Below are 12,534 nucleotides of genomic sequence, written 5' to 3' on the forward strand. Positions count from 1 at the left end.
CTTAGGAAGCTGGCACTGTGGTCAATGTTAAGTGGCACATAGCGTGGTTTCTCTTTTTCCTCCCTAAGTTTGTGAGAGAAGACGGTGGCTTCTCCTCCCTGTCCACTCCCAGGCCAGCTGCAGTCCAACACCTACGGGAGGCAGAATTCTGAGATGACCCCCAAGACTCCTGGCCCCTGGTGTACACGCTGTGTCATCCTCTCCCCCCGAGTGTGGAGATGACGATAGGCTATGTTATATAACAAAGGGGAAGAGGGCTTCCATATGTGATGAAGGCCCCCAAGCAGTAGGCTTTGACTTAATCAATGGGAGATTATCCTAGGAGAGCCTGGCCTACTCAGGTGAGCCCTTGGAAGGGAACATACCCATCCTCAGTGAAAAGATTCAAAGCATGAGAGGATGTATGGAGGAGGCCACGTGGCCAGGACCCAAGAGCAGCTGCTATGAGCTGAAAGTGGTCCAGCTGACGGCCAGCAAGAGAACAGAGACGTCAGTCCTACAACCACAAGGAATGGATGAAGAACCTGAGGGAGCCTGGGAACAGATCCTTCCCAGTCGAGCCTCCAGATGAGCACACAGCCCCAGCTGACACCTGGGTTTCAGCCTGCAAGACTCTGAGCAGAGGACCCAGCTAACACATGCTGGACACATGACAGTAACAGTGAGAAAATAAACTTGTGTTCTTTAAGCCACTAAATTGGTGGTTGTCTGTTACACACAAAAGAAAACTAATACGGTCCCCATCGCCACTCCACTGCCCTCTCCTCCCCTTAAGATTCTCCATTAGGCAAACTGGAAGGGGCTTCAGAGCCAAGTAACACGTGTTGGGCCGGAGGTACTGTCCAGCCCTTGGAAGCCTGTCTCTTACTCTTCATAATGACCTGGTGAGGTAGATATTACAATCCCACTGTTACAAGGCAGGTACTCGAGGTCCAAAGAAGTTAATAAATGTGCTGGGAATCAGACAGCCAGTAAGTGGGGCAGCAGGGATTCAAGCCCAGGTCTTTGAACTCAGAGAAGTATCTAGACTGGACAGTGGAGGTTAAAGGGTTTTTTCTACAGTCGATACTAAGATTTACTGATTAGAATTCTTCAGCTTTCACAGGCTTTCATAAAGACACCATTTTTCCCAAAGACTTCACACCAGGTCCCCTGCACAGAGACTAAGACAGGTTGCACTAAACCTATGGCATCCTGAAACTGCGTGCAATGAAGAAGGAGCCCACCAGCTGAGTTAGTTTTCAAAATGCTTGCACCAGCAGGTACCCATTTGAGCCTCCTGACAATACAGTGAAGCAGTCAGCAGAGCACATATCACCCTCATTCACCAACAAGGAACACTGAACCGTCCTCCATCGATGGCCCTCATGAATGAGGCAGCCGAGCCCAACTCCCGTGTGCCTGGTCCCAAAGCCTCTGCTGCTCTCAGGCTGCTGCTCTACCCGGCTGGCTCCAGAAACCCACCTCTCTTCATCCAGCCTCGGGCTGAGAACCTCTGCGGGAGGGAGGGGTCGCAGAAGTCCTTCTGCAGAGACACGGTGCTCCCACCCCCACCTTCAGCGGCATCACTGAGCCCATCACTGCCCCAGCGGCCCGCACCCCAGCCCTTCCTCACGGCCGATGAAAATGTCATTTGTTTTAACAGCTTGCTATGCCCGATAACGAAGGAACTGTTTGTCTTCTCTAACACGGTCAAATGACCATCATTTCAAAATTCATTTTCCTGGGGCTCTGAAAGGAATCGTTTATACTTGCACAGTCCTAGTCACTAAAGGTGAACCTAAGATAAATCCCTGATTACAGGAATAGTTATTTATGTCTGAGAGGAGATCATCTCCTTCCTAAACCTCAGTGTGTCAAAGCACACGGTGGGACCCCTGCCTCGATATTTTGTCCCAGAAACCACAGGAGGGAACAGCACCGAAGGCTATTAAACACCCTTCCGTATCAGGCCCTCCGCACACTGTACTGCATGGCCCCCATGTGTGTTCTTAGCCGTGGACAAACAGCATCTTTGCTGTTTTCCTAAAAAAGTTTCCTAAAATGTCCTGTAGGGGAGAAAGCTTATCATCAACCCTAACGAGACCCAAAAACACCAGTCAGAGACTCCTAGAAGGTCCAAGAGACGAACCTCATTAACTCTGTAATGACAAGTCCAGGTCCACCCAGGGGAAAAGGGGCCCCGAAAGTGACCTGCCCACCATCGAGAAACAGTGAGACTCGGACTGGAACAAGCCCCGCCCCACCTCCAAAGAGATCAAAGGAGGCACCCGCGCTGGAGCGGGCCCGGGACCGGCCTCCCTGCTCAACCACGATGTCCCCCCCCGGCCCCCGGCTCCCCGACTCCCCAGCACGCTCTCCAGAGCAGAGAAGCAGTAGGGAGGCTGGGGCTGCCTTTCAAAATCGATAGCCTGAAATGAGAATGTCCAAGACTTGCCTTCACACCAGAGGGCCTGCAGGGGGCGGGCCTGCCCCCCCTCCCGACAACCAGGAAACAGTTGCAGCTGGTCACTTTGTTCGTTTTCACCGACATTTACTGCTCGTCCTTTGCTGGACCATGGAGAGGGGGCCGCAGCCCCTGCCGCTGCCACCAAAGCAGCCCAGGCTGCCACAGCTGTGGTCACCCTGCACCGCCACCGCCGCCGCCACCACCCAGGGGACCCCCAGGAGCAGAATGGCCCCTGCCCTCCTGCACCTTCACCCCCACCAGGGAGACCCTAATGGCAGCCAGCTGGCAGGGAAGTCAGGGAAATGTTCGGCCCAAGCAGCACAGGGGGAATGGAAGGTAGGGGTCAGAGGACTAAGAGGCAGTACCTGACCTCCGATATACATCTGTGTACACTGATTTTTTTCACCCCTTACAATGCCTGATAAGTGACAGGGGCAGCCATGCCTACGTGACGGATGCGAGAACAAAAGAGCAAAATCATTTCCCAGGATGCAAATGGAAGACGTTCAAACAGTATCAGAGAAAGTTCAAAATCCTGTCGTTTTAAATATATTTAGTTACTACTTGTCACTTCCCTCTAACTTCTATGTACACCTCACGACAGCAGGGACCACGCCTGCACTTCTCACCATTAGAACCCACAGGGCTCGGCTGCCACATGCCTGACACACCGGGAAACTCAGGGGGAGTTTACTGATGTATGAGAGAAGGAACCAATGAACCAATGAAGGACTGAACCAAGAGACACGCACGTGCACACGCACACACACACATCAAGGCTGTAGCATGCTAGACACTTAGGGCTCCTGCTTTCAGAAATGTACCAGAATTTACAATCGGATGCTATTTTTTAAGGGCATCACCCCATATTTCTTCCTGTATTTTCCTGTTTTAACTAGAGCCCTCCGGGCCACTCCTCAGAAGCCCACCTGCTCCTGAGAGCCAGCTCTGCTTGCTGAGCCTCCGGGAGGCCTTCCGAAGTCTCAGCTCGTCCCATGCATATGATCTCCCCAAACTCAGCAGGTGAGTCCCAGGTGCTGCTGGAGGCAGACCTAGTTTCGGAGCGCTAGGATATTCAGCTTCCCGGGTATTACTGCCTTGCTGTCGCAGCTGACCTGGAGGACGGGGGAGGTGGGCAGCTGTGTGTTATCACTGACCGAGGCCCATGCCAGGCGTGCTGCAGACATGAGGGAAGGCTGGAGGGCCCTGGTTAGAACAGCACACTTGATCTGAAAAGTTGTGAATTTCTCATTTCCCTGAGTTTGTTTCTTCATCTGGAAAATGGAGGTAAAAATAACTTCCTCCAAAAATACTAGGAAAACTAACCGAGCTCAAATGTGACAGCATTTTACAAAGCGCAACTTGAACCAAAGAAGCGCTGAGCGTGACCAGGAAGCACAGGGCCGTTGTAGCACTCCTACCCTCGCTACGCCCTCTGTCTCGGCAACAGCTTAGAAACGCTCATTTTCCAAGGTGTTCAGGGCTTTAACACTTGGGAATGAGGTTTTTTATGAGCTCGTTAGAGGCTCCGCCAAGGTTATGGGGTGTGCGTCATGCTTGGCCTTGAGCTCTACGGTACGGGGCAAAGGCTCTGCCGTGGGGTCAGTTACCCATCCTGAATCTCAGCTTCCTTGTCTGTAAAGTGGGGTCATGTCACCCAGCCCACCGCTTCACTCTCTCCACGCCGTTCAAGCAGCGGGGAGACGGGGAGGAGGGGAACGTGAGCAGAGGGGCGCATCTCGGCGCGTGAAGGGCAGCCGGCAGCGACGGAAGCGTGCGGAGAAGCGGCCTCTCAGAGCGGGGCCCGCAGACTCTGAGCAAGGCGGGCGGGGGTCGGGCTCCAGGCAGAGGCGGAGCGAGCAGAGCCCTGAGGCTGGAACAAGACAGCGCGTGTCCAAGGAGCAGAAAGCGGCCGTGCGGCTGGGGCCAAGGAGCGGGAGTGGGGAGGTGGGAGGTGGGAGGCCAAGGCAGAACGAGCGCGGCTGGCGCTGTCAGGAGAGCCCGCCGCCCGGCTACGGGTGTCACAGGACATGTGCGTCCCAGTAAGAAGGCCTCGTGAAGTCGGGCGCCTTCGCCTACATCAGGAGTAAGAAATTAAAGGAGGAAAAAAGAAGACAGAAGGAGAAGCGTGCACTGACTTGCAAAGGCTTCGCAGGTCTTCTACTGAAGCTCCAACCAGCGACAGGCCTCTCAATCCTTTAGCTCTGTCACTGCAACTTGCAGGCACCATGATCTCAAACTGCGAGGGGCCCGAGGGGAAAGCTGGCCAGGCTTCGGGAAGGACACGGAGGGAGCCCTGGGGCCCGCGGTGAGGAAGGAAAGGAGTGGCCGTGGGCTGGGACGTACGTGGCCATTCTCAGGAATGCGTGTTCCGCTCCCGGTCCACCCCGAGACAATCTCATCTCCCCCTGCTGCGTCACCAAGCATCTCGGAAGTGGCGATCGTTAGTGCACTACTGAACAAGCGCTGCCAGCGTTCAAAGGGGAAAATGCTACGATGTCCTGATGCCCCAGTCAGTCCTGAACATAAGTCAACCTTTCATCTCCTTTGATGATTCACAAGTTACTCCAGGCCTTGGGAAATCACCCTAATCTCCTAGTACCTCTCTTCTGTAGTTTACATAAGTCTCAGATAACAGAGGTCTTCTGGTTTCTAGAACTTCCACAAAAACTGCCTTTTACGAAAGAGATATCAAAAAGTCAGGTCTATAGGCACTGGCCTGGCTAAGGCAGCAAACTGAATAAAGCTGTAGGAGGCTATATACACACATGCACGAATGAAGTGCAGTCAAGTCTCATGCTTTAAAATCTAGAAGAGCCGCCAGGAGCTGGGCAGCAGAGAAGAGCCAGAAAGCCAGGATGAGCAGCCTACCGATTTTCCTGCTCCGCTCTTCCCCACGGCTGTGTGCGATGATCGGCGAGTAGATGAAGGGGCTCTTGGTCGACGTGCTCTGGCCCAGCAAGCTTTTCATTTTCTGTGGCCGGAGGCTGGCAGGAAGGTTCAACAGTTTCACACGCCTGTGGTTCCAAAGGGAACAAAAATACTTCAGCTGCCTGTTCGCTTGGGTTCAGCGTAAATACGACCAAATATCAGATGTTAGAACGACAGTAAATCAAGCAGCAGATAAACTGAGGGGAGGAAAAGTACTCAATTTCGCAGGACAAAGCAGAAGGGTGCACACGACCCCTCCAGTCCACCCCAGGGAGAGAAGACGTCCACGGCCAGGCAGCAGCCACGCCCCCGGGCCACTGCGCGGGGGCCAGAGGGGCCAGCGGAAGCCTGGACCGCAGCACCTGTCAGCTGCACGCCCCTGGGCACAGGCCCTGCCTTCCCTACACTCAGGCTCCTGGTCTGTAAGATGCAGATACGCACCCTCCCTCACGGAACCACTGTGAGGATTCAACGAAGCACTGTGGGCACCATGCCCGCCGCTCAGCAGAGGCTGGTTCCCTCCTCTGCCTCCCCGCTTCCTGAAGGGCAGGCCCACAGCAAAGAGAAGTGCAGACCTTGACCCGTACGACCCAAAGGTACCACGAGTGAACGGTAGCAGCCCCGTCGGCTTCCACCTGCACAGTCTGTATCTTATGAACTTGCTTTCCCAGCTGTGGATGTCTGCTAGTATATACGCCCACGCTGGGATCGACCAGCGCCGGCCAGGACTGAAGGTCTACAATCTGCGCGGCCTGAGCGCCTCCAGGCCTCGCGCTCTCACCGCTCCGCACGCGTCATCGCAACTAAACCTCACATCTGCCTTCCTAGCCGAGGTGCGGTGACCGTCACCTCCACGTTATCAGTGAGGAACTCGACGCAGGAGAGATGGGGTACAGCGGCCAAACCCCACAGCTGGAAACTGGTGACAGCAAGAGACAGTACACCCTTCAACCCCCCAGCACCTGTGACCTCCCTTGGGAGCAGCTGGGCAAGACAGGGGTCAGGGTCTGGAAAGCCCCGAGGCCTGAGGCTGAAGGGATGGGTGGGGGAATGGCTGGAAGGTGGGCAGGACCCTTACTGCTCCTCCGTCCCCATCCGCAGCCCCTCTGCAGGAGGTAAGGCCAGAGAGCAGCGAGGGGAGGCAGCGCACGTCCCTCGAGGAAGACAAACCACTTGAAGCGGTGCGCCGGCCGCCAGCTCTCTCGCTTCCTCTGTAAGGCGGCAGGTGGACGCGGCCTGGATCACTGAGTAACCTCAGCGAGGTCAGCCACCCGGGAGAACTCACTGCCCAAATGGTATCAGACTCCGTGCGAGTGGGACTTAAATCTGGGTTGTAGTGAGGGCTAATTTTTCTGAGATTTTAGGGATAATTTCTCTGCCACAGCACAGGCTAACCTATACTGACTATATATATATATATACATATATACATATGTATATATACACACACACACACACATATGTATATATACACACATACACACACACACACATATATATATACACACACCCTATAGAGACCCCTCACGGAATCCACAAAATCACGCCTTTCTCAGCTGAAGGACCCGCAGCCATCTAGGGCAGCCCTGCCCGGCACACAGGCAACCCCACCACACTCAACGGTCACGGACAGCTCCCCGAGCCCAGCCCCAGGAGAGTGCGGGTCGCGTGCGTGACTCCCACCTATTCCCACAACGACTCAAGGCAGCAGACAGTGCTTACACACCAAAGCTCTTCAAACCAAGGGTTCTATCTTGCACACTTTCTCTGACTCTTACTTGTCCTTGGAAACCCCTTTGGCATGCTTTTCTCACGCAGGACCAGAATCACTCTGTTTTCTATTTGCTGCAGTTCAGTTGTGAGCTTTCCGAGGACAGGGGTACCCAGGGCCTCATCTGTCTCTCCAGCACTGGTGCAATATTTCAATGCAGAGCTCTCGATAAATGTTGCATGAATAAACTCCCAAAAGCTAGATCTCAACCTCAGCTTCCAAATCTTCCAAAACCGTATATTTAAGGCTAAGCAGTTTATCCCTAACAGCTGCAAATCCCAGACCTTTGTGCACATTCAAAAAATACCAGCTATGGGCTTCCCTGGTGGCGCAGTGGTTGAGAGTCCGCCTGCCGACACAGGGGACGCGGGTTCGTGCCCCAGTCCGGGAGGATCCCACGTGCCGCGGAGCGGCTGGGCCCGTGAGCCGTGGCCGCTGCGCCTGCGCGTCCGGAGCCTGTGCTCCGCAACGGGAGAGGCCACAGCAGTGAGAGACACGCGTACCACACAAAAAAAACCAAACACCAGCTGCGCTGCACTGGGACGAGGGTGGGCAAGCCCTCACGCTGGCCGAGATGCCACGTCTGACGTGCATCTAACACCCACCACATCCAACCCGGGAGGATTCGCCTGCTCCTGAGAAGCAGCTTCAACAGACACAGACCTGACTGCAGTCTGAAGGACCTACCAGCTGGGCAACGGGCACAGACGGCTTCATCTCCCTGGACCTCAACCCTCTCGCTTACGAAATAGAAAAATAATCGGTACCTGATAATGCTCTGCAGAAGGAGGGCACCTCCTTTCCCCGGTTCCATGTCTCCACGAGGACGGGCATCCTTAGGGGAGTGGCCCTAGCCTCGCTCTTGCCCACCCTCAGTCCTCCCAAGGGAGGCGGTAAATTTGGACGGTGCAGAGCGCGTGCACCGCTCAGACCCTGCCGAGAGCACGTATTCAGTCCTGCTCTCTGCACGGACGGAACAGGGCCTGTCCCACGCAAAATCATCCCGTCACCCGGCTCTGCCAGAGGCTGGGGCACAGGCGGACAGCCCTGAGCCACTGCCATGCGCCTGAGGAAGATGTTTCTTTCTGCCGATTCCAAGCTCAGGCAGAGGAGGGGGGTGTGGTCTGAAGCAGAGACCTTCTCAGGGTGCTTTGAGGACTGAGCTAATATGCACCAAGCACCTGTAATAGTGCCTGTCACCTAGCAGGTACACAAAAGCCTTTCTCTTTCCTCCCTAAAACAACACTCGTTTACAAGCACAGAGAGCCAGGTCCCTGCGCAAAGATCACACAGTACCGCACCGGGACAGAGAAACAAAGCGCTGGCCCCAGGGGTGTGGAGAGCAGCCTGGGAACCTTAGACCTGCACCGTCCACTCGAGCCCTTACGTTCACTCATCTGCAAAATGATACCATTTTCTTGCAACACAAACAGCATTCTACTCTGCGCCACCGTCACCACCTAAAAATGAGATGACATCTGTGATTCTAGGAGTCATGTACACAAGCACAAAAATTCCAGATCACATAAAAGGTTATCAAAATATGCAGAGGAATTCTGAGGGCCTGGTCAGCCAGAAAAGTAACCCGACAAGCAGTCATGGCACTCATTTATAACTCAAAATCTAGCATCAAATGTCTGTTTATAAAATGTACCCAGAAAAACAATCATTCAAAGCACCTGACCTAAAGGAAATATAATCCATTTAGCATAAATTTCTGTGGAGCTAGTAATATTATATTTGGTTTATGAAGCTGCCAACAGTAAAGAAGAATTCCAGGGATGAAGTGTCCAAACCAAGGATTATTTTTAGGGATTCCACTTGGAAACAGTTGACATTTTAAAATCTGACTTCTCAGTATACCGTGGCTAACTCGGACCATGCAAAGCAGTGGTGGAACACTAATTAGGAAAGTGATACAAAACATATTGGTGAGAAGAATGACACAGGAAAAAACAGCTCACTTTTTCTTTCTTGGTTTTTAATTCCTCAACCTTGTTCACAGGGGAAACATATCTAAGCACCTCCCGGGGCTTCCCTGGTGGCGCAGTGGTGAAGAATCCACCTGCCAACTCAGGGGACAGAGGTTCGAGCCCTGGTCCAGGAAGATCCCACATGCCGCGGAGCAACTAAGCCCGTGCGCCACAACTACAGAGCCTACGCTCTAGAGCCTGCAAGCCACAGCTACTGAGCCCGCGCGCCTAGAGCCCGTGCTCTGCAGCAAGAGAAGCCAAAGCAATGAGAAGCCCGCGCACCACAACAAAGAGTAGCCCCCGCTGGCCACAACTAGAGAAAGCCCACGTGCAGTGACAAAGACCCAATGCAGCCAAAAATAAATAAAATAAATTTATTTTAAAAAAAAAAAAAAAAAAAGAACCTCCTGGATATCTCTGCACAGATGGGCAATGGCCAAAGCTGGCCACACCTTCCACATCTGGAACAACGTGAAGGTCGCCCACCGTCCCGAGTCCGGGCATGACGGAGACAGCTGGAGAGGACCCAGCACCCCAGCCAGGGCAGCAGTGCAAGGTTCCCCGCTCGAACTCCCCAACGGCACCACACATTTCTCATTTTCTTTGAGAAGCTCAGGTCTGAGAAATTCGTAAGGAGTTTGTGGGCCTGATGATTACACCAAGTGTGACAGAAGATGCAGGACGTGGCTGTGAACCTGGTGAGATCACGGAGCCACATCCTAATCGGCATCCGGGAGGCTGGCTGGCCTTGCCCTGCTTCACAAACCAAGAAAAACTGCCCTGATAGCGTGGCCTCTAAGCCCCTTTTTGAATAAACACCTCAAATCCTTCCTCAAATACAATTAACATAAAAGCTGAAGTTTTAAAAGTACCAAGGCCACTCAAAACGACTCCAAGCGCATCCTGACTGGAGGTTTTCAATACTTATCCATTAAAGCAGCCTCATCCAGCCTGGCTCTCTGACAGGCTGAAGCTCAAGGTCAGTTCATCAAAGAAACAATCAGTTCATCCCCACCCCACCCCCGTCTCACCCCAAATTAAAAGACCCACTGGTTTCCTGTAAATGGCATCTAAACTCTACCCCAATTTCTTCTTTAATAATTCACAACTTGTAGTGTGTGAACAATCTACATGATTATTAGTGGCTTTTGTGTACATTACTGTTTTTATGAATTCTGTAAGGAGTAACATGAACTTCCCCTCTGCTTTAACTCTGGACAGTAGTAATGGATATGGGTTTGGCAGCCTCCTGGAACATGCCATCTTGGCATGTTGACCATCACTGAGTCCCTGGCCCTTAGCATTTAGCCAAGCACATCTTAGGCACTCTATAAATATCTGATTAATTGAATTTTAGAACAGAATTAAAACAGGGATCTATATTGGCCCTTTTTTAAATTAAATTGCATCGTGATTACTTGACACAATTTTTGGGTGAACCCAGTTCATGCTCCCATGCTACACAGAACAAGTAAATATTTTCCTATAATTTGATGAAATGCCTTTATTGTCCAAAACAAGGAAAGTCCTCACCAGAAAAAAAGGCTCCACTCATCTCTTCCAAAACCAGAAGTATAAATATGAGGCACCACTAACATTAAATTAGCTCATGTCTAACAATTCTATTCAGCAAGTCTGATCATTTACTCATGAATGTGGACATTTTTCAGGAGCTTCAGTCTTCAAAGCCCTTCCTATAGCTACAGGGGGTGTCTCGCAATGCCTGACTTGAATTTTTGGGGGGAATTAAACTGACTTAATCATTAAGTCCACGTTTTCCAGGCGCAGGTCCTTGAAACATTTGGTTAGAACATTAAAATAGTCCCAGATTAGTTTTCTAAGAAAAAACACCGGCCGGGTCCCTGGGTACTGTGTCAGCCCTCTCCAGAGAGAGATGAGGTTGTGTGAGAGAGCAACAATCCCACATGCAGCGTGGACGCAACCATTCCACACAGAGTCACACAACACCTACCCTGCTCCAGGTCCTGGCTGAACACCAGTAATATGGGTTTGCCACCCTCAGTCAGCCATCACAGAGCACCTACCATCACCCTTTTTTTTCTCCTGAGAATATAACTTTGAATTCTCTGCTGCCCGACTCTTGCCAAAAGCTGACTTATGAGAAATCACCTATAAACAGTCCGTCCATTACGCTACATATGGCTGGGACAGTCCAGACTGCTGTATTAGAGTGCTCATCTTAGCTCAGGCTGCTCTAACAGAATACCATAGTCCGGGCATCTTAAACAATACTCATTTCTCACAGTCTGGAGGCTGAAGTCTGAGATCAGTGTGCCGGCATGATCGGGTTCTGCTGAGGGCCCTCTCCCTGGCTCACAGACATGGTCACTGTATCCTCATGTGGAGAAGAGAAAGAGCTCTGGTCCCTTCATCTCTTTATAAGGGCACTAATCCCATCATGAGGGCCCCATCCTCGTGACCCCATCTTAACCTAATCAGCCCCCAAAGGCCTCACCTCCAAATATCATCCCACTGGGGTTAGGTCATTGGCAGATGAATTTTGGGGGGACACATTCAGTCCACAGCAGAGCTGCATGTTTGGACCACACTGCTCTGTCCTCTGGGAGAGCTGGGTGTACCCAACCCCCTCTGGCATCAAGCCTGTAGTTTGCACTGAGGAATGCCACGAACAAAACAATCATGAGAACCTGCTTCAGATTTTTGTAGGGATATTTTTGAGGACATTATTCAATACGTTCCCTTTAAGAGAACCCACAAGAGGGGTTTCCACAAGGCTTCTTACCGTGAAGAGGTGTATTTCTCCAGTGTGACTGGTTTGTGTCTGCTTATGAGACAGAGAGTCCTGTAACCAATCACATTTCCTCCTATACCCACTGTTAATTATATTATTGACATATGATTAATAGAATCATGCTTTTCCCCATCTCCAGCCATTATGTAGGACCCTTACTTACCTTTCACTCTGGTGACTTTATTTTTAACATAACATTTCTATGAGCTGCCTCAAATGTTTTATGAAAACACAGCAAAATGTGTACCTGCAACACAATTACTTGAAAACATTCTGGGGTGAGCCCAGTTCATGCTAGACTAAGATCTGAAGGGCAAGCTTATTTGTTGATGAGAATAGATGGGAAAGAAGCGTCCTTCCCCTTTCCCTCCCGCCCCAGCAATTCAGCCCTGAGTCCATTAGGGAGGGCAGAGCCAGGTACACATCTGAGCAGGCAACAGGGCAGAGGGCACGCTGGCCAGAGTGGGGCAAGAGGGGCCTGGGGGGCTGGGGCAGCAGCACAGCATGGCCATCAGAGCTCCCCATGGGGAGGGAGGTCAACCTGATAACCACTGGTAACCAGCAGGGGAACTGACCAAATGAGTAACCATACTGAGGCTAATGGGAGACAGGTTTCCCCCAGTCTGAGAAGGGAGTT

At 52.0% G+C, this 12,534-nt stretch overlaps 1 protein-coding gene across 4 annotated transcripts in view; it reads right to left on the bottom strand.

Moving 5' to 3' along the window:
- The window catches only part of TRAPPC9 (trafficking protein particle complex subunit 9), a 460,520-nt gene that overhangs the window by 372,250 nt on the left and 75,736 nt on the right, over nt 1-12,534 (bottom strand). For all 4 annotated transcript variants that reach the window (XM_067018121.1, XM_067018120.1, XM_059043000.2 and 1 more), the window contains one exon: nt 5,321-5,466. In XM_067018121.1, coding sequence (XP_066874222.1) covers nt 5,321-5,466 — 146 coding nt within the window. The remainder of the gene's footprint in view (nt 1-5,320; nt 5,467-12,534) is intronic.

The sequence above is a fragment of the Kogia breviceps genome, chromosome 17 (assembly GCF_026419965.1).
Source record: "Kogia breviceps isolate mKogBre1 chromosome 17, mKogBre1 haplotype 1, whole genome shotgun sequence".
In the NCBI taxonomy this organism is placed as follows: Eukaryota; Metazoa; Chordata; class Mammalia; order Artiodactyla; family Physeteridae; genus Kogia; species Kogia breviceps.